The 21,700-nt window shown below is 41.8% G+C and overlaps 1 protein-coding gene across 2 annotated transcripts in view; it reads left to right on the forward strand.

Annotated features, from left to right (window-relative positions):
- AGPAT5 (1-acylglycerol-3-phosphate O-acyltransferase 5) overlaps positions 1 to 18,632 on the forward strand; it is a 45,802-nt gene extending 27,170 nt beyond the window's left edge. The window contains exons 5-9 of one of the 2 annotated variants that reach the window (XR_008201473.1): positions 1,058 to 1,148; positions 9,375 to 9,536; positions 15,108 to 15,231; positions 16,206 to 16,654; positions 17,448 to 17,573. Coding sequence is in view for 1 of the 2 variants with exons in the window: in XM_052661418.1 (XP_052517378.1) it covers positions 1,058 to 1,148; positions 9,375 to 9,536; positions 15,108 to 15,231; positions 16,206 to 16,413; positions 17,448 to 17,561 (699 nt within the window). In the remaining variant the exon portion in view is untranslated. Of the gene's footprint in view, positions 1 to 1,057; positions 1,149 to 9,374; positions 9,537 to 15,107; positions 15,232 to 16,205; positions 16,655 to 17,447 lie in introns of both variants that reach the window. The other variant, XM_052661418.1, reaches the window with a different exon arrangement.
- Positions 18,633 to 21,700: the final 3,068 nt, after the last annotated feature.

Raw genomic sequence — 21,700 nt, forward strand, 5'->3', positions numbered from 1 at the left:
AAAGCTTTCCAGGTGGTGCTAGTGATAAAGAACCTGCTTGCCAGTGGAGAAGACATAAAAGACATGAGTTCAATCCCTGGGTTGAGAAGACTCCCTGGAGTAGGAAATAGCAACCCACTCCAGTGTACTTGCCTGGAGAATCCCACGGACAAAGGAGCCTGGAGGGCTATAATCCATGGGGTCGCAAAGAGTCAGACACAACTTAGCACACATACACATTATTTGAGAGACTGTAGGATTTTTTTTTCCCAAAAATTACTAAGAAATACATCTTCTGAATAAACATTGCTATGTGAATATTTTGAAATACGAATATCTATTACCTTTTATATTATGGAGATTTATATATTTATATATGGTTTCCATTAGATGAGGTGTACTTAGGGACCCTGATGTCTAAAATTTATACCTTTTCAAAAGTGATTTTGCAGAATCTTAGTAGGGGGAACCTCTTTCATTAATGAATTGAGGCTTTGTATGAGTCAGCATTTCATGGCAAGCTTTTAAATCAGTGAATATTAGCATGTAATTAGAAATGTTGGCACCCCACTCCAGTACTCTTGCCTGGAAAATCCCATGGACGGGGGAGCCTGGTAGGCTGCAGTCCATGGGGTCGAGAACAGTCAGACATGACTAAGCGGCTTCACTTTCACTTTTCACTTTCATGCATTGGAGAACGAAATGGCAACCCACTCCAGTGTTCTTGCCTGGAGAATCCCCAGGATGGGGGAGCCTGGTGGGCTGCCGTCTATGGGGTCACACAGAGTCGGACACGACTGAGGCGACGCAGCAGCAGCAGCAGAAATGTTGTTAGATTATTAATGACTGACATCTGAATAAATATAGGACTGCATTTCAGATATATTCTATGCTGTGTCATGACTTAATTGAATTTGTGCATTTTGGTTGTTCTGCTTGAAATAAAGGTCATAGGTAATTGAATTTTTTTTCACCACCATGGGAAATACTCTTAGGATTTACAGGGTTATCATCAGTAAGTTAACAGCGACAACAAAAACACTCACATAAAACAAACCAAATCTTTATGTCTTCACAGATGTATCTTGTAATTTTTCCAGAGGGAACAAGATATAATCCAGAACTAACAAAAGTTATTTCAGCTAGTCAAGCATTTGCTGCTCAAGAAGGTAAGTAAAAAATTAACTACATTTGAAACTATTATTTTTAAATGTGTCTAAGAGTAAATTTAAGTGCTTGCTGTATATGTATTCTGGTACCATAGATTCAGGTAGAATCTATCCAGGGACATGATTATTTAGATGGAACCTTTGTTTGCAGTGTGGCTTCTCTGTGATGGACAGAGTTTCTGTCCTGTAGGTTGACAGACCTAGACTGGAATCCCAATTCTGACATTTATTAGACGTATGGGTGCAAGCTGCCTGATGTTACTGAGGATCAGTTGGCCCACCTCTTAAAAAACATGTAGTCAGTCTGCCAGATCTGTGGATTCTACGTCCATGGATTCAGTCAACCACAGGTGGAAAATATTTTTAAAAACTTTTTTCAGAAAGCTCTAAAAAGCAAAATTTGAAATTGCCATACTGGCAACTGTATACATAGCATTTGCCTGTATCAGTTATTATAAGTGGTCTCAGTTCAGTTCAGTTCAGTCACTCAGTCATGTCCGACTCTTTGCGACGCCATGAATCGCAGCACGCCAGGCCTCCCTGTCCATCTCCCGGAGTTCAGTTGATTTAAAGCATATGGAGGTTGTGCATAGGTTATATGCAAGTACTCGGCCATATTTACATAAGGGCCTTGAGCATCTGGGGATTTTAGTATCCAGGGAGTGGATGGGGATACTGGGGTGAGGGAGGGTATGCTTGTTCCCATCAGTTCAGTTCAGTTCAGTCGCTTAGTCATGTCCGACTCCTTGTGACCGCATGAACTGCAGCATGCCAGGCCTCCCTGTCCATCACCAGCTCCTGGAGTTCACCCAAACTCATGTTCATCGAGTTAGTGATGCCATCCAGCCATCTCATCCTCTGTCGTCCCCTTCTCCTCCTGCCCCCTAATCCCTCCCAGCATCACAGTTTTTTTCCAGTGAGTCAACTCTTTGCATGAGGTGGCCAAAGTACTGGAGTTTCAGCTTTAGCATCATTCCTTCCAAAGAATACCCAGGACTGATCTCCTTTAGAATGGACTGGTTGGATCTCCTTGCAGTCCAATGGACTCTCAGGAGTCTTCTCCAACACCACAGTTCAAAAGCATCAATTCTTCGGCACTCAGCTGTCTTCACAGTCCAACTCTCACATCCATACATGACCACTGGAAAAACCATAGCTCTGACTAGATGGACCTTTGTTGGCAAAGTAATGTCTCTGCTTTTGAGTATGCTATCTAGGTTGGTCATAACTTTTCTTCCAAGGAGCAAGCGTCTTTTAATTTCATGGCTGCAGTCACCATCTGCAGTGATTTTGGAGCCCCCCAAAATAAAGTCTGACACTGTTTCCACTGTTTCCCCATCTACTTGCCATGAAGTGATGGGACCAGAAGCCATGATCTTAGTTTTCTAAATGTCGGGTATACCTAAATCTGTGTAAGGATTAAAGATATGTGAAGCTCCTAATGGAGAATATTACACAATTAGTCTACAGTACTTAAAGCTATTGATGTCCCTAATAACGAAGATGTTCTTAGCATCCATCTTTTAGGGACCTGGATAGCTGATATACTGGTCGGTGTACAGTTTCGCCGGGTGGGCTGTGCTCCCAGAGGTGTCTGGGAGGCTGGCTGGATCACGTGCAGTCTGTCTGAGCGGGTGTGTCGTTGCAGCACTGGCCGGGGCCTCTGCGGTGCTTCTGAGGATCTGCTGTGTCTCTGCTCTGACCCCTATACAGTGAGCAGTTGAAATGGGCTGGTGCATCAGAGAAAGAGAGTGTTGCTTCTAGTTAATTTCGGCTAATCGATCATGCTTGGAGGTGGAATCCTTGGTGCTTACTGAAGTTCTCTCCCGAGATTTCTGTCGCGCTCGTCTCCTTTTCCTCCCGCCTTTCCGGCGCTTCCCACTAATCTCCTCTCTGTCCTCTTCTGCTTCATCCTTTCCTGTTTCCTGTGCTGTTTCCCGTGTCTGACTCGGGTCTTTTTCATTTATTTCGCCTTCTGTGTTTTTCACGGTGGCCTTCCTCTAAATCCGTAGCTGTCACCACCATTTATTTGACTGCTGATGCCCCACAAAACACTGTCTCTGACCCACACGTCTCTGCCCGACTCTGGACTTTCCTGTACAGCTGCCCAGTAAAGAGTTTCACTTGCTTGGCTCAAAGGCATGACCCACACTGGCTGTGTCAAATGCACTGCTTCTCTTCCCACGCACACACCCTGTCAGCTGGGCCTCCCTCTGCAAGGTTCGCTCAGCTTTTCTTTATGGTGTATATCAAGTATCCTTCTCGAACCAGTGTTTAGTCTTAGATGAACATTAGCTTTGGGCTGCATTCTCAGGCATATATTATTCATATAACCTTAGACAAGTTGCTTTATTTTTTGGTCTGTTTTCTTATTTGTATCAGGAATTATCCTCATAGGGCTTTTGTGAGGTTCAGTGACATAATGTTTATAGAAAGTCTGATATATGTATATGTATATTACATATACATACATTTACTAAGTCATTACTTCTAACTTAGAATGTGGAGATTTGCCACAGGTGAATCTATTAATAATGGCAAAAAGCTATAGCTGATCGTAAGGGATAAAATAGAAAGACTGATTCCTTTAAGAAATACTTATTTTACAAAGCAGAGGAGTCCTTATGCAGATGGTGGTGAGGACACATGTTTGTGATGTATAAAGAGATGAGACGGGAGAAGCACAGACAGCAGTCCGTGGGAGTTGAAGGGAAAGAGAACCAGCTGACAGAGGGTGCCCATCGGAAAGGCAGAATTAGGACCGACACGTGTGGTGAAAGGAAGGGATTCTAGGTGTAAGAAACAATAATAACAAAGACCTGGAGTTACGAGCAAAAAGTCTGATGTCTTCAAGCCCAGGATGAGCGAAGAAGAGCTGTGTGAGTCCAGCCACCACAGAAGACTCTGAATTCTGTCTGGGCGTGGTGGTCTGGGCTTCACTCCAGAGCTGAAGCCACTGAGCAGTATTCTTTTTTAAGTCGTTCATTGTGTTTTATTGAAGAAGTCACCGTCTTAATTCCCGTTCTAAAAGCATGTAATGACTGAGCCTACAAGAGTTTGCAGGGGACGGGGGAAAGGGTTCCATGTCCAGGTGGGCTTAGAGAATGTTGCTTTCATATCCTTTCCTTGGGGAGTTTTTCACATTTGTATGTATTAGTCTCAGAAAAGTTCTATTGTAAAAGTGTCTTCTTTTGTTTAAGGAGCTGTTTACTAAATTTATATAAGAAAGAAAACAATGACCTAGAATTGTTACACAAAATGTGGGGGTTTTATGGAGTAAATTCTTAGGATTTCAGAATATTGCAGCTCTCCTAAATTATTCCTTCTCTAAGGATTCTACATTGCTGAGCCCTGACTGTAACAAAATATGTATTTTACTCTTTGAAGCTTTAAAGAGTTTATAGGTGAACTTGTTTGAGACTCTTCATAAAGTCTCGAGTTATGAAGGCTAATAAACTATATAAATTTTCAGAAACTCTTATGTGTCATCTCATATCCACTTTAATTCTGTTTGGAAATTAGAATTTTATGTTAGATGAGATGAAAGAGAAACAATAAAGTTAATATTTGGGAATTTTTTTATTGTTACTTTTCATGTGTCTTGTAAAATCTGGTGCATTTTGTTGTGATTAAGGAACCAACTACGTCTTGGAACATGTGTTTTTAATGAGTTGATTTGAGTTGAACTTGGGAGAAGTTAACCTAGAGCGCTTTAAGTCCTCATAGACTGCTAATTTCATTTTTGATTTCTAAATATGTAACACAGTCTGCTAAGGTGGTACAAGTAGCTGTATAATGTCTTTCAGAAGTTTATGATTTAATAGAAGAGAGAAAACATGATTGTGTTTGTTATTCACTGATGTATAACACATTATCCCAAACTGTAGTGACTTGAAACCACAAACATGTTATTATTTACGTTATAAATTTAGTAGCTTATATATAACTACTAAAAGTTACTTATGTTTAAAAATCCAGACTAATTTTATAATGCTAAAGCAAGTGCTTGTAAGTAATTCTTAAAATAGCATAATAATGATATATACTATAGCTTTTTAAATCTGATGATACCTTGGTCACCAGTAACTGACCATCACTGGTCTGCCATTTTTCTGTGAGTTACAGATCTTTCTCAGAAAAATGGATAATTTTTCTCATGGATAACAATTTTTACCTGCTAACTGACCATTCTTTAAATCCTGTAACTGGGAAAACTCGCTATTTGTTAAAAATATATTTTCTTATAACTCTAATGGTAATTGTTTTCCATCCCACACAAAGGAAATTGATTTGTGAACAGTATAGCTAGAGTGTTTCCTGTTTTCTTTCCTCTTTGCTCACAACTAAATGAGATTGCTTGAAAATAAAAACAAACGAACTCGTTTTTCCAGCTGTTAAGCTATTTTTTCTTCCGGAAAATTGAAACTTAATAGCACTTCTTGTTAGTTTGCTGCTTTGCTTCAAAACATTAACTTTGCTCCTAAAGTACACCTTTATTTGAATCTGACTTAGTAAACAAATAGAAAAACAAACCAAAACCAACCTTTTTTAATTTAGAGTTTTAACATTTGACACTTGTTTACATGTTGAGGTCATTACATCACATACCATTGATGTGGTGATGGCTGGTTAAGAGGTGGGAGTGGTGGGTGTGGGTGTGTCTGTCTGTCTAATAAATCCTAAATATTTCAAAGCCCTGTCTATCACTCTTTCCTAGAAGTATTTTCCTTCAAAAATATATTAGTCACAAAATACATTTATTTATAATTAGTTGTTATTTAAGGCATGTCTGCATTAGAGTGTCGTGAATTATTGGATTATAATTGCTGTACACAGTTGCATTAGTTTCTGCGGGGTAACCATGTGAACCGTCATCCGTCCCCTTCCTCCTGCGCCTGTGGGAGCCCCCAGCCCACTTGTCTAGGTCGCCGCAGAGCCCTGAGCTAAGCGCCCTGCTTAGCGCCCTGTCTGCTTTGAGCAGACTCCCTCCAGCTGTCTGTGTTATGTGTGTACCGCAGTGCTTCTCTCTCCACTCATCCCGTCCTCTGCCTCCCCCTCTGTGTCTGCAAGTTCCCTCTCTACGTCTGCATCTCTCCACTTCTGCCTTGTACATAGGTTCATCTGAACCATTTTCCTAGAATCCATGTATATGTGTTAATATACGATATTTGTTTTTCTTTTTCTGACTTACTTCACTCTATGTGACAATGAAGACTCTAGGTTCAAATCTCTATCTCTATAGATGACCCAGTGTTACTGTCTACTTCATAGATTGTTAGATTAATGAGCTCTAAATTCCGTTTTTACTTGAAACTGTTAGTCATTCCTTTAAAAAAGACTTATTCATATTTCCAAATAAATTAGTTCACCTTTGGTCATCTGTCCATTGGGCTTTCCCCCACTTTCTGCCCTACAGGCCTCTATCTTGGCCTCTCTCCAGCATGCCCTTTTTCCTCAAGCCTTTACCAGTTGGTATGAGTAAGTGAAAAAAATGTTTAAGTGTGAGTAATGTTTTTATGCTGGGCTTCCCAGTTGGCACAGTGATAAAGAATCCATCTGCCAAAGCAGGAGATGTAGGTTCAATCCCTGGGTCAGGAAGATCTCTGGGGAAAGACATGGCAACATGACCTAGTGACTACACACACATCATCCCACTTGACTCCCGCAAATTAAGTACAAGTCCTCAGAATGCATGTGTGTGTGCTCAGTCACTCAGTCATGTCCAGCTCTTTGCAACCCTGTGAAATTTAGCCTGCTGGGCTCCTCTGTCCATGGGATTTCCCAGGCTGGAGTGGGTAGCAGTTTCCTTCTCCAAGGGATCTTCCCAACCCAGGGATCGAACTGGTGTTTCCTACTTGGCAGGAAGATTCCTTACCACTCAGCCTGGGAAGCCCTGTGTATGTCTGTATGTATACATATAGCAATATATATACATACATATATATTGTAAAATTTCCTACTTGGATCAATAAAGATTTTCCATTCAGTGGTATCATTTATTTAACAACAAAATTTCAGTTATATGAAGCATCACCCTGTTGGCCCTCAGGGACAAGTTTGGTCAAGGGTAAGCTAGAGTATTGTTAGTGCCAGCTGGGAGTCAGGAGGTCTGGACGTGGAAGCAAGGCAAAGCAGATACTAAAACAGAGATTAGATGTTGACCAGGAAGAATTAATTTAATTAGCTAACATTTTCCTGTTCCAGGCTCAGGGGTTTTCTGAGTTCCCTAGAGGCAGTGTGGTGGGCTCAAGCTCAAGTAGTTAATTACGAATGCCTATTGTTTGACTCTGTACTGAAATTCCAACTGGTCTCTATAGTGTTATTATGAAATTAGTTTTATAATAATGACCCAGGGTTTGGGGATAGTGGAGTGGCCCCATACCTTCCACAGTGAGAACATTCTGACTTCACTTCTTCACCTACTAGTGATGGGTGTTTCTTATTCATCTGCCAGTCGATTTTTCCAGACCTTTGTTATAACTCATTTTTAGGGAAGTGTTTCTTTTCTGTCTTCTTACCTTCTTACCGACTTACTTCGATTCTAATAATTAATTGCCACAGGCTGATACTGTGGAACTGTGGACTTCATAAAGTTGGGTGAATTCCAAGAGCGGAGAAGGAAGTATTAACTAATTTAATTGACAAATGTTTCCCAGCCTGGTATACTGTTCAGGTTTTTGTTATAAGTTTGTGAATAAATTAAACTGTTTCTGCCCCAGGGACTCAAGTCAGATATGTGGTTGTGGGAATCTTTTTCTTTCCCACACCACTCTGCATTTTAAAAATTCTTCTGCAGGAAGATCCCAACATGCTATAGCTGTTCTTTCTTATGCAGCTAATTTTCCCTGGAGAGAAGCAGTAGAAAACCCAAATTGAGTGTTTTTTTTTAATGGTTTGTTTTCTTGTCACTTTTTCAGAGAGCTACACTTTTCTGTTAAACTGTCAATAAATATTCTAAACCAGGAAGCGGGGCGGCGGTGGGGAGTGGGGAGTAGGAAACGGGAAGTTCAGTTCAGTTGCTCAGTTGTGTCCGACTCTTCGAGCCGCCATGGACTGCAGCACACCAGCCTCCCCTGTCGTTCACCAACTCCTAGGAAATAGGAAGGGAAAGGAGCAAATTCTTAACTCACGGGAGCACTAATGAACATGTTGAATTAGTCTATATAAATGGTAGTATTTTCCCAGTTAAAGAAGCTTTTAAAAGTGCATGTGTGTGTAAATAATTGTACTTTCACACCAAGACTTGTGTGCATTATTCACATGCAGTTTACATGGGTGTCCATAGTTGCATTACTCATAATAGCCAAAGGGTGAAAACAACCCAGACATATGTCAGTGGATTAACACAGTCTGGTATATCCATGCAATAGAGCATCATTCAGCCATAGCGAGTAATAAAGTGTTGGTGTACACGCCAGACACAACAGTCCACATGTTTCGATCTCGTTTATATGATTTGTCCATAATTGGGAAATCCATAGAGACTGAAAGTGGCTTTATGGTAACGGGGAGTGGAGTGGGTATCTTCCTGGCCGTGTCTGCCAGGGTGAAGGGTCTTTGGAGTAATGAAAACGGTCTGGAGTGTGATAGTGGTGATGGTTCTAAAGTCCTTTGAATAAACTAAAATCAACAGAGTTGTATACTTTACAGTGGTGAATTTTATGGTCTGTGAATTAGATTTCAGATTTTTAAAAAAAGTTTACTGAGAAACTAGCTTCTTTAGTTACCCTAAAAGTTTTGAGTCAGTATTTCACATTTTATATGGATCACAGCAGCTCTCAGTTCAAGTGTTGTACACAGTGGGGGTTGTTTGGGTAGTTGTACTTCATCTCTATTTGAGTAGACATAGAACTAAAAGAATCTTGGACTTGGAGTCAGGAACTAGGAATTTTACTCCTGAATCTTGAGTGACCACAGGCAAGGTACTACCACTTTTATTCTGTCGCGAAAAATGAGGATTATATGTTTGCTCTTGTCTGAGTTTTCCAAATTGGAGGGTTTCTGAGAGGCATAAGCTTTTTGAGGGCAGGTTTTCCAACAGCTTCCTGCATGGTCTTGTACATGTGGGTGTGTGGTAAGTGCATTAAATGAATGTTGGTTTAAACTGAGAAAGGCACATGAAAGCGCGGTCTAAACTTTCCTATAAAAACAGTTTAGAAGTTACAGTCTGTTGCCAAGGGGTTTTGTAACTAATACACAGCCAGGCTGACTCAACTTCTCTTCTAGGCCTTCCAGTATTAAAACATGTGCTGACACCAAGAATAAAGGCAACTCACGTTGCTTTCGATTCTATGAAGGATTATTTGGATGCCGTTTATGATGTTACAGTGGCTTTTGAAGGGTCTGTGGATGATAAAGGGCAGCGGAAGGAAGCACCATCCATGGCTGGTAAGTTTGTTTTCAAGTAGTAAGTCATATATGTTTATGAATGTGGGATATATTTTTTAAAAGGGTAAGTGTGTTCTATTGTGTTACATTGATATATTTTCAAAATATGTACCCTTGATGTATTTTTTATTAATCTGTAACGGCAGTAATTTCGTTAGCTCTGCTTGGCTGTCCCATTAGTCCTTTGGATTTGCCCAGTATCGTTAACGTGGCCTTTTTCTGCCCAAGGTTCATACACAGAAATGGAAAAGCTCCATAAAGCAAAGGAAGGAGAGATCAGGGAAAATGCTAAGCTAGCAACGCTGAGTAGTGCCCTCGGTCAATGTTCTCTTTATGTGTGTTTTTCATGCAACATTTGTGAACTCTGGTATCACAGACAAGAAGAAGGACCTTCACGCATGACTTTTTCTTTTTTCAACCATGGGCTCAAGTATTAAGGACCTGTGGGCCAGGATTTTAAGTGGGCAGCATGTTTTAATTCAATATAAGCGCACTCTTCACTGTTGGAGACCTCTGGATGTGGGGCTGGGCAGCGGGAATCATGTGGAGTTTTCCGTCCACTCTTCAAGGTATATCGGCCTAGCATTTCCCCTCGGCAGCTGCTGGATGTGGAACCGGCTTGTCTAGCGCGTCTCAGCAGGATCTCTTGAAGGCGAATGTTCAGAAGGGAGAGTGACTCCCAGAGGAAGGAGGGGAAAAAGGACAGGGGGGTGAGCAGCATGCGGCTGAATGGTGGGAAGTGGCTGGCGGCGGAGGAAGGGCACCTGGGGGGGCCCCATCTGCGGACTGACCGCTCTCCTGGCTCACTGTCACCGCAGAGCGAAGTGGGAGCTGCAGCGGAAGTGCGCGGGCTTGTCTCTACCAGACCGCATCCACCTGCTCCCCCTCCACCGGCGCCCCTTGTCTTCATCACTTGTCTCTTGTAGGTACAAATTTAATTTACAAACAAAAGGCAACGTATGATACTTTTTACTCTTTTTGAACCATTGAAAGGGCCCTTGACCGAGTTTTACATTTGAAGACGGACATCCATGTAGTTATTCAACAGTATTGCCACGAGTTTATCAAGCATTCTTTAGAAAACAAGACTGAGCATATTTTTTTGTTTGTGGAAACCAGATGTAATTCCCATAATAACCTTTTCAGAAGGCTGCTTTTATTAAGTCGAGGTCCCATGGTAAGAACCCGTGGGGCGGGCAGGGTCCCCAGGGCGCTGCTGGCCGGGGCCTCGGTGCCCAACCCCGAGCTCCTTCACGTCGTCGCCGCCTGCTCAGGGCCTTTGGGGCTGCTGGTTTCCTGCCCGTCACGGAGACCCTCCTGCTCCGCCTGCGGTGGCTTCTCAGACTGGGGGCGGTGTGTAGGCCAGGCCACCTTCCTGCCGTCACCCTCATCCGAGCTGTGACCTTGTCCCTGACGAAGGCACCCCTTCATAGCTCACAGAGCTTTTGCACTCCCAGGGCACAGCATGTACAGAAGGCAGTGCTTGGTGTTGGTGACTTCACCTCCTCACAGTTAGGCCAGAAGTGCCTTTTGGGGGCCCACGTCTTAGGGCTGGGTTTCCCAGACCTGGCCCTTCCTCCCGCTGCTCCGCTTGTTCAGCACCTTAGCTGGCTTTGGGTCGTCTGGACACAGGGCCTCTAGTTTTGAAAAGGTTGGCTTTTCTCTTACATTCAGAAGCCACGTACAAAAAAATTATTTCATTTCAGTCAATTAAGAATAAATATTTCTTCAAGCAAAAACACACCAGAGTAAAACCAGAAGACTGAAGACAAGGGGTAGGGGAAAAAAGCTAATTTCCTTAATGTACAAAATGTACCTATAAACTGATATGATCGGTCACTCAGTAGAAAAATGAGTAAAGGGTAAGAACAGCTAGTTCACAGAAAAAAATGTTCAAAAAAAGTCAAAAACCATTTTTTGCTATCAAACTGGCAGAAGCTTCAAATAACAGGTTAGATCCCATGCCTGTAGGTGGGTAAAGTGTCCCAGGGACTTTTGCACTTTATTGGTAGGAGGAGTGCAGCACTTTTTTCCATAAAGTTTCCAGATGGTCCATTGATGTGCCGTAGGCCAGTGTGGCTCCCAGCCCTGCAGGGGAATTGCTTCCATCCGAGTTCCCTGGGGTGCCTCAGCCTGGCTGCTCACAGGCTGTCCTGAGCGGGGGCGGGGCTGTGTGCCCGTGACCCTGCGGGGATGACCCTGCCGGGACCCTCCTGGTGACCCGAGTCTGGCAGCCGGGGCCTCCCAGCAGAGCGGGAGGCTGCAGGCAGTGAGCCGTGTCCTTCCCATTTCCTGGTCTGTTCCGCTCAGGGCCCGTCAGGGGGTCCTCCTGTGCTTGCCTGCTTTTTCCAACAGTATCCAAGTGCTTCTGTGGACAGAGTCCATTGGGCAGAGGTGAGACAGGGCCACTTGAGTGTGACTGATTTATAACTCCTGTTTCTAAAGTGAGTGTTACACTGGAAGAAATTGTGAGCTAAAGGACAACAATTGATATTCTGTTTAAGTATTTTATATAGTTCTCGGGTAACTTTTTCTTTTAATATTTTCTTATATGAAAATAAGATATACTTGAAGGGGAAAATTACAGGTAACTCAGAAGGAAAAAAACTCTACAAACTCACCTGTTCAGATATAACCCCAGATAACACCTCAGATATTTTTCTCAAAGTCTTTTGTAATGTCTGTATGTTGGTGTGTATATCTGCCTGTATGTATTTATATAGACATACATATATATAAATGTGTGTGTGTGTGGTTCTTTTTTTTTTTTTTGGCTTAAGAGTGTCATGAAAATCTTTACATGTCATTATATACACTTAACATGATTTTTTTAAAGACTACATAGTGTTCATCGGTGTGCACGTATAACCGTTTACCTACTCCGTTTTTTGTTGGGTTCAGGTCGCATTGTTCTGCTCTTGGTTTTTCCCAGAGGGACGGGGGCGGGTTATGAGCCAGGCAGGGCGCAGAGGCCCCTGGGTTGCGCCCCGCCCCTCTCACCCAGCTCCACAGGCACAGAGCAGCGCGACTCGGTTGCTCCGGAGACTCGGCCTTGTGACCTGTCTAGAGCCTTGGAAGACTTCCTGTGCGGCCCTGGAATACAGTATACTCTAGGGACCTGCTGGGAAAGCTGTAGTCAGAAAAAAATCACACCTTAATTAGAATAATTTTCCCTACATTCCCTAAATATTATGGGGTAATTTTTGCTCATGCCCTGTGAAATGTGCCCCAACTAAAATAGTTTTACTAAAGTAGACATAGGAGCTTATGAAATACTGAAGAAAGTATTTCCATCACTCATTTCTTGTCTCTGGTGGGAGTACCTCCTGGATGTCGCTGGCGCTGATCTGAGCTTGTATGGTCTGTATCTGGATTCCTGACCGTAGGGACTTGGTTTGACTCCACTGCTGACAACGCTGGGCCTTGCTTCCTTCACCCCCACAAAAGAATGATAGTCTTGGCCTGCAGAGGTGCATGAAAGGTCAAGTGAAGTGACATGCACAAACGTGGGATGTAAATACCAAAACACTATGTACATTCTTAGGTTTTCCTGGTGGTTCAGACGGTTAAGAATCTGCCTGCAATGCGGGAGACCTGGGTTCAATCCCTGGGTTGGGAAGATCCCCTGGAGAAGGGAATGGCAACCCACTCCAAAATACTTGCCTGGAGAATTCCGTGGACAGAGGAGCCTGGCAGGCTACGGTCCACAGGGTCAAAGAGTCAGACATGACTGAGCGCCTTTCACATGTACCTTCTAGGTGAGAGAAAGCCAAAAGTGTCCAGGGGACCTTCAGGGTCCTTTCTCACACTGGCGTCGTTAAGGATGGGTGACACGCTCCAAACACTTGAGTTCACATGCATTCGTTTCTGACCCCACAAGTGCAGCTGGTTTCGTATCCTTGCATATTCTGTATGTCTGTGCCCTGGGACTCGGGGGACATCCAGGGTAAATGCAGTGTCAACCAGATACCTGCCTAATTAAGGGGCAGGAAATGTTAGGGGCAAGTGTAAATGATTAAGTGAAGGCAGGAAAGTTGGTGCCAGCTCCTGCATTTTTACGTATCAGAAATAGAAATAGGGTGAGGTGAGGAGCCACGTGCAGCCAGCAAATTCCAATGACTGACACTCCACACATGTGTGTGCTGGGTCCTGTCCTGCCCTATCACCCTCACGACAGCCTCCTGGGCCGGGTCTGCTACCGTCACATCTTGTGGACGGACACACGTGGAAAAGTGTGCAGAGAGGCTGCACGCTGAGCTCTGCCCAGTCAGAGCCCAGGCTGCCTGACTCACCGTCTGTGCTCATCACCCGTGCACAGTTCTGCTCCTGAAAGCACTTCCTACACTGAAGTCTTTGATTTAAAGAAAACGGAACTTGAGGAAAGAGAAAAGTATTGTAAAAGTGCAATCTTCCTATGGCAGTGTTTTGCACATTTATCATCAAAGCTAGTTCACTTCTAAGAGTATATAAACAATAAGATAATTTTTGATGACTGAAATGCGTTACTGAGGCTTGACACCAGAAATGGAGGAAAACAGTTGCAGAGAGAATTCACAAGAAGGGCAGAGTGCAGGGTCCAGAGGTGGAGACTTTAAGGATCAGCTTCCTGTCTTCCTCCAGCTTCACAACACACCAGCCACTGTTTCCTGAACACACCTGTGAGCACATTCCAACTTGAGATAAACGGTCTTGTCCCCCTACTTGCATGCCCACCCAGGGAACATAGTTGTCTCTTAAATCTCTTAGCAATATTTCCTTGTTCTCCAGGAATTTAAATATGCTAGCATGGTCATGTCCTCACAGAAAGTCACATCCAAAAAAGGAAATTTCCGGGCTCAAAGTTCTTTCTTATCTTGGAATAAATCCTGACCTCATCCCTTGTGCAACCTGGGCTGAAAAAAAAGACTGTTTGCTAATTTTTAGGTTAGCATTTTTTAGGAACTAGCTGTTGAAAGGCCCACAGCTATTCCACAAAAAGAAATTTGGTTCCCAGAGCAACTGGAATACATTAAAATATGGCAAGGATCAGGGAAGCAAGGCGCACCAGTGAGTAGACACCACTGGCAACTCACGGAGTTGGGGGTGGGCGGAGGCCTGTGGAGCCGTGGCAGAGCCACGAGTCAGTGCTGGGGTCTCAGGGGTAGGGTGGCTCCATGTGCCCAGTGCTTTCCCAGGCACATCCATCCGGTCCCAGTGACCTGTGACAAGCACTCGGCCCCATGAAGGCGACTGGTGGGGCTGAGGGTGGTTGGCTTACGGGGATCCTTTAGAGGGTGGGTGCATACTTCTGGTCCTGACCTGGGCTGCCTGTACAACTTACAACACTTGTTGTATGAGAAGTACCATCTGGTTGATTTAACTCATGACCTAGGGAACTATGGGAGACTTGGAAATTATAGTGCTTCAGCCTGAAACCCCAGACCACCAGTTTGTAATCTTTATTTTTGTTTTGTCTTTGCTAAAGAAAAACTCTGAACTTTGTTTTAAAACTTTTTTAAACCTCATTTCGTTAGTATTTTATATAACTGAATTCTAAACTAATAAAAATGAAATATTTTTGTTTCTTGTTAGAATTTCTCTGCAAAGAATGTCCAAAAATTCATATTCACATTGATCGTATAGACAAAAAAAATATCCCAGAAGAACAAGTATCCATGAAAAGATGGCTTCATGAGCGTTTTGAAATAAAAGATAAGTGAGTAATGATAGTTCTCGCCCTTCAAATACGTTGGCTCAACTTGGTCACTATAGTAAACAATGTGAAATGAGTGTAAACAGATTACTGTCTTAAGAATGCTTTTTACAAACTCAAATCTCATTCCATGTTTTGTCTCTTCATGTTTTAATCTTGACAGTTACAAGTCACTATGAAAGATCTTGTTATGGGGGCTGTCCATCATTATTTACCACATTTCAGTAATTTGTGTAAGATGGAAAGTTTTTTTTTTACAAAAAGAGACACTCAGAAAGCTTCGCATTGTGATGCTTCAGGCCTGGGGGAGGGTGTGCAGCCTGAGGGCCAGCGGGGCGTTGGGGAATCCAGCCGTGGGTGGAGGATGGTGCCTCACATGTATGTGGAACTGACCCCAGGGCATTTGTTGGAAAAACAAGGGGCAGTTGACATTTTTGTGACCAAAGTGTCATTTTGCTGTTAGTGTTTTGGGGCCTAAACAGTTTCTGGGGTTGACCTGGTGTCTCTCCTGCTAATAACATGACTTTGGAGCAAATGTTGAGTGTTACTCTGAGTACCAGGTGGGGGCCTCTCGGGATTGAGGGCAGCGTGTGAGGCTCCCTGTGATTTACACAAATTCCTAAAAGTAGAAGTTTTAGGATTTTGTTTTTAGGAAGATAAAAACTGAGTTAACTTCAGGATATATTATTACTGTTTGTTTTGCTATCAGTGGATATTTTTTCTGTTTTTTTAAAGCTGTGTTTTAAATATTGACACTTTTTTCCCTCTTGAAAAAACTGGATCCATGAGTTATAGGATGTACCATTAAAATGACTTTTTAATGTCTAGAAACTCCAATTAAAGCAACTCTTTGGGTATTTCCTTATAAGGACTTGTAACTTCTCTAACAGGCACCCAGTAAATATTTGTTGAATTAAAATATTTAAATGACTAAATCTGAAAGTTAAAGCAATTTTCTTTTTTCATTCTGGCCATAGATTGCTTATAGAATTCTATGATTCACCGGACCCAGAAAGAAGAAACAAATTTCCTGGAGAAAGTGTTAATTCTAAGCTAAGTCTCAAGAAAACCTTACCATCATTCTTGATCTTAAGTGGTTTGACTGCTGGTTTGCTTATGACTGAGGCTGGAAGGAAACTGTATGTGAAAACCTGGATTTATGGAACCTTGATTGGCTGCTTGTGGGTTAGTATTAAAGCATAAACGAGTAGCTGTCTCCAGGTGGTGGGATGCGCTGCGCTGTTTATTGTTGGTGGCTGCACGTTACATCCGATTGCTCCTGAATTTAATAAGAAGTGTAAATAAAGCCTTGTTGATTGAACATTGGATAAAATAGAATTTCTGACTAAAGCCAATATTCAGTTGGTCTTGGGCAAACATACACAGTTTTGCAACTTCAGTCCAGAAGCTGTTGGAAAGGGAAAAGGTAAACAGTTTATATTATTCTTGGCATTTCCTATGAATTAATGTCAACTGCAGAAGATTGTTAGGATTGTATAATTTGTGTTATATCAAATAGTGGCATTCATGAACATTAATTTGCAATATATTTTGCTGTATTCATTTTCAACTTTTTTAAGACTTGACTGGGCCAACTCTTATCACTAAAGTACTTAGTGTCTTGCAGCTGTGAAATATTTTGCCTTTTGTTTAATTTCTCCGTCAATGAAAGAAATTGTAGTTAATCAAGAAGGGCACAAGGAAAGGGCTGGGGAATGTTGGTGGGAGAAGCTCTGTGTTAGCACGGGCTTTTATTGTATTGTGTTGTTAGCTAATTACACTTGATATTTGCAAAGTAGTATTTCTAATATTTACTGAAACAGCTTCATTTGCACACCCTGTACTCTATACAAAAGAATAATGTAAAAAAAATGAGAAGTTAAAATTGTGATCCAGATTCATTGTAGCAGAACTTTAAATTGCTCAGCTTTTTGAAGATTTAGGCTAAGCTCCTAGAACTTCATGACATTTGTGCCATAAGTACTTGAAAACCTTAAGATTTCCTGTTATTTTTTATGTTGAAATAATCAGTGTGAACCTTTGTTAGACCTGAGTCCACAGATACTTAAGACGGTGGGAGCTCTCAGACACCTGACTAGACTTACTAGCATGTGCCTTTTGCCTGTTACCCTTGGGTTCAGCGAAATGTCTAATCCAAAAAATCATGTTTTCATGTCATCATGGTTGGTTTCCGTTCTACTCGAGTTCCTTTCCTCCAGATCATCAGCAGAGGTGCAGCCTACAGCGGACGTGGGGCCTCACCGGAAGCACTGTGTCCTGACGCAGGCCTCACCCGGAAGTGCTGTGTCCTGACGCAGGCTTCAACCGTTTAAGCTCTTGTGAGCCCGCCCACTGCCCGCGGCAAAGGCATTTTGTGGTGTTTTACGTCAAGAAGTCGCCTTCCTCAAGCCAGTAAATATAGACTTAATCCATCAGGACAGAGTGAGTTTGTTTAGTTCCCGTTTGTGTTAATGAGGCCACGTAATTCATCAGAGTCACCTGAAAAGAAGACTGATGTTTCAGGAACCATGTCACACAATTTTCAGTCTTGGAACAACAAACCCTCAAGAAGAGGACCTTTTAAAGTGTGATCTGCTCTACTTTTATGTTACAATTCAAGCTCGATTGCCTATTAGTCCCTTAAGATACCCATTTCTGCTTCCAGGTAATGAGTTTTTGCTGTAAAATTGTATCAGTGCCCCAGATGAAATACACCTCTTAAATCGTGATAAACAAAATAGAAATAATAAGAGAAATTTTGTCTGATTTTCCAGAAGCAGAGTAAGTTATTTCAAGAAACCCCTCTGAAGAGTTGGGTAGTATGAACTGGTTTGTGATAGTTTAGTATGTGTATGTATATACACAGATGAGTATGTGATGTGTGTGTACACATAGTCCCACAGGATACCATCGGCCTCATTATAAATGAAGGTGCAGGTAAAACTTTTGTTTTTATGCCACATTGCAGTTCTCTTACCTTCTAAAGCGCAATTATGTCAATGCCATGTCTTTGTTAAATACTCTTTTTCAACAGTCCTAAACTTAGGAACTATTTCTAATTTGATCACAATAAATGTAAGTTGTGTAACTTATTTTGAATGTCATGGATATGCTCTAAATTTAAATTTTAAGAAGCAATACCACTGGAATTATGTTGAGTATAACTGATTTGAAGAAGGCCAAGTGAGCTGCACAAGATCACTTGAACAGCATGATTCTTATAACTACCCTTATATTCTTCTCACAAAAGGTCTATAAAATGTTTAAATTTTTTTTGTATCAAAGTATTTCAAAAATTAGAAGCTTCTTTTTAACATGTATTGATATGACTTGAATTTTCTGAAATTAAGAACTCTATATACCAGTAAATTATTTCACATAATATCATTTAAGGTTTTGTTTATATTATTGTTGACTTATGGCTTAGTACTTGTTTTTTCTTTAAAAGACTGCAGTCAATGTGCATGCTTTTATCTTTTTCACAAAAGGGTGTGTTTGGATGAAAGTAAAAGAGATAATAAAATCTTTCACTGTCTCTGATGTCTGTGCTATTTAACATTTTGTGATCCAAAAATTCACCAATGGTCTCTCTCTACATAAAATAGGCCTTATGGCTGGCCCTGCATTCTGAAATAGTATTGAGCAATTTTTTTTAAGTACATTAAAATCTTCAAAATTGTGATACAGCGTGTTAATTTGGTTATATAAGTTCATCCATATATTTTATAAGATTTATGAATGAATGTTAGTAGCTCAGTGGTGTCTGACTCTTTTCGGCCCCAGGGACTATAGCCTGCCAGGCTGCTCTGTCCTTGGGATTCTCCAGGCAAGAATACTGGAGTAGGTTGCCATTCCCTGCTCCAAGGGATGTTCCTGACGCAGGCAGATTCTTTCCCGTCTGAACCACCAGGGAAGCTTATAAGATGTATGGTGATTATTAATTGCTTGACAGTTTTGAAATTACTAAGATACCACACTGAAACATGTCAGATGCTTAAAATTAGCCAGGTTGGTGAGTCAAGAATGAATCCAACTGATCCTTACATCACACATACTGGTGACTTCTTTCATCTGTATCATTTCCGTGTAATTTTTTTTTTCATGGTACAATTCTCCTTTGTATCCAGATTCAGTTCAGTTCAGTTCAGTTGCTCAGTCATGTCTGACTCTTCAACTCCATGGGCTGCAGTATGTCAGGCCTTCCTGTCCATCACCAACACCCAGGACGTACTCAAACTCATGTTTATCGAGTTGGTGATGGCATCCAACTGTCTCATCTTCTGTCATCCCCTTCTCCTCCCTCCTTCAATCTTTCCCAGCATCAGGGTCTTTTCAAATGCGTCAGTTCTTCGCATCAGGTGGCCAAAGTATTGGAGTTTCAGCTTCAGCATCAGTCCTTCCAGTGAACACCCAGGACTGATCTCCTTTAGGGTGGACTGGTTGGATCTCCTTGCAGTCCAAGAGACTATCAAGCGTCTTCTCCAACAGCACAGTTCAAAAGCATCAATTCTTCCAGTGCTTAGCTTTCTTCACAGTCCAACTCCCAGATCCATACATGACCACTGGAAAAACCATAGACTTCACTAGACAGACCTTTGATTTCAAAGTAATATCCAGGTTACATAAATTTTATTGTTTCTTTCATAACGTTATATGGTTTATACTTACCTTCACTGAATAAGTCCATATCAGTAAAATGATCTGACTAAGTTGACCATTAAAACTAAGAAATGTTGTATAACCTTTGCCCATGAAGCATAGGTGCAAAGTAACTGCCAGATGTATAGCAGACTCACATTTGAGAAAATGGAGAAATGTCTGTCCTGGGATTTCATGTGTACAATTGCAAATGTATACAGTAAAAAAAAACTGTAATCCTAATAAGATTTGTTCTTCAAGTGTTACCTTGAGGAAGAGGTTTTCTTGGCACATATTCCAGATACCGCCTTGTAATAACTTACATATCTTTGCTTATAAGTAGGAATTTGAAGGAGGGGCAATCTCTGTTATGAGTTACACCTACTTTTAAACTAAAGATTGGCTAACTTGGAATGTTACGTTACGATTTAGTATAACTGTCTTTATAAACACAGTAACTGAACCTAAAACCTTACACAGGTAAAACCTCCATGGACTGAATCTAAAACTTTTTATTCAGATGTTTCAGTGTGCCATTTGGCAGTCACTTATCTGTGTCAGTTTATAGTTCCAACATCACATTAGCCCCAAGATTTCACTGATGTTTTTTCAAATTTGTGGATAATTAAGTAAATTCATTACCTCTGCTAACTGGGGAAACATTCTGGGACTATTTATACGTGAGGTCAAAGAGAGAGTTCAGTCAGTCAGGTCCGACTCTGCGACCCCATGAACGGCAGCATGCCAGGCTTCCCTGTCCATCACCAACTCCCGGAGCTTGCTCAAACTCATGTCCATTGAATCGGTGATGCCATCCAACCATCTCATCCTTTGTCATCCTCTTTTCCTTCTGCCTTCAATCTTTCCCAACATCAAGGTATTTTTCAATGAGTTCTTCCCATTAGGTGGCCAACGTATTGGAGCTTCAGTTTCAGCATCACTTCTTCCAATGAATATTCAGGACTGATTTCCTTTAGGATGGACTGGTTGGATCTCCTTGCAGTCCAAGAGACTCTTCAGGGTCTTCTCCAACACCACAATCAAAAGCATCAGTTCTTCAGTGCTCAGCTTGCTTTATGGTCCAACTCTCACATCCATACATGACCATTGGAAAAACCACAGCTTTGACTAGATGGACCTTTGTAGACAAAATAATGTCTCTGCTTAATATGCTCTCTAGGTTAGTCATAGCTTCCAAGGAGCAAGCGTCTTTTAATTTCATGGCTGCAGTCACCATCTGCAGTGATTTTGGAGCCCAAGAAAATAAAGTCTGTCACTGTTTCCACTGTTTGCCATGAAGTGATGGGACTGGATGCCATGATCTTAGTTTTCTGAATATTAAGTTTCAAACCAGCTTTTTTTCACTCTCCTGTTTCACTTTTATCAAGAAGTTCTTCAGTTCCTCTTTGCTTTCTGCCATAAGGATGGTGTCATCTGCATGTCTGAGTTTATTGATATTTCTCCCAGCAATCTTGATTCCAGCTTGTGCTTCATCCAGCCCAGCATTTTGCATGACATAGGTTAAATAAGCAGGGTGACAATATACAGCCTTGACTTACTCCTTTCCCAGTTTGGAACCAGTTTGTTGTTCCATGTCTGGTTCTAACTTGCTTCTTGACCTGAATACAGATTTCTCAGGAAGCAGATAAGGTGGTATGGTATTCCCATTTCTTGAAGAATTTTCCACAATTTGTTGTGATCCACACAGTCAAAGGCTTTGGCGTAGTCAATAAAGCAGAAGTAGATGTTTTTCTGGAACTCTCTTGCTTTTTCTGTGATCCAACGGATGTTGGCAATTTGATCTCTGGTTCCTCTGCCTTTTCTAAAACCAGCT

Source organism: Budorcas taxicolor, chromosome 24 (assembly GCF_023091745.1).
Source record: "Budorcas taxicolor isolate Tak-1 chromosome 24, Takin1.1, whole genome shotgun sequence".
Classification (NCBI taxonomy): Eukaryota; Metazoa; Chordata; class Mammalia; order Artiodactyla; family Bovidae; genus Budorcas; species Budorcas taxicolor.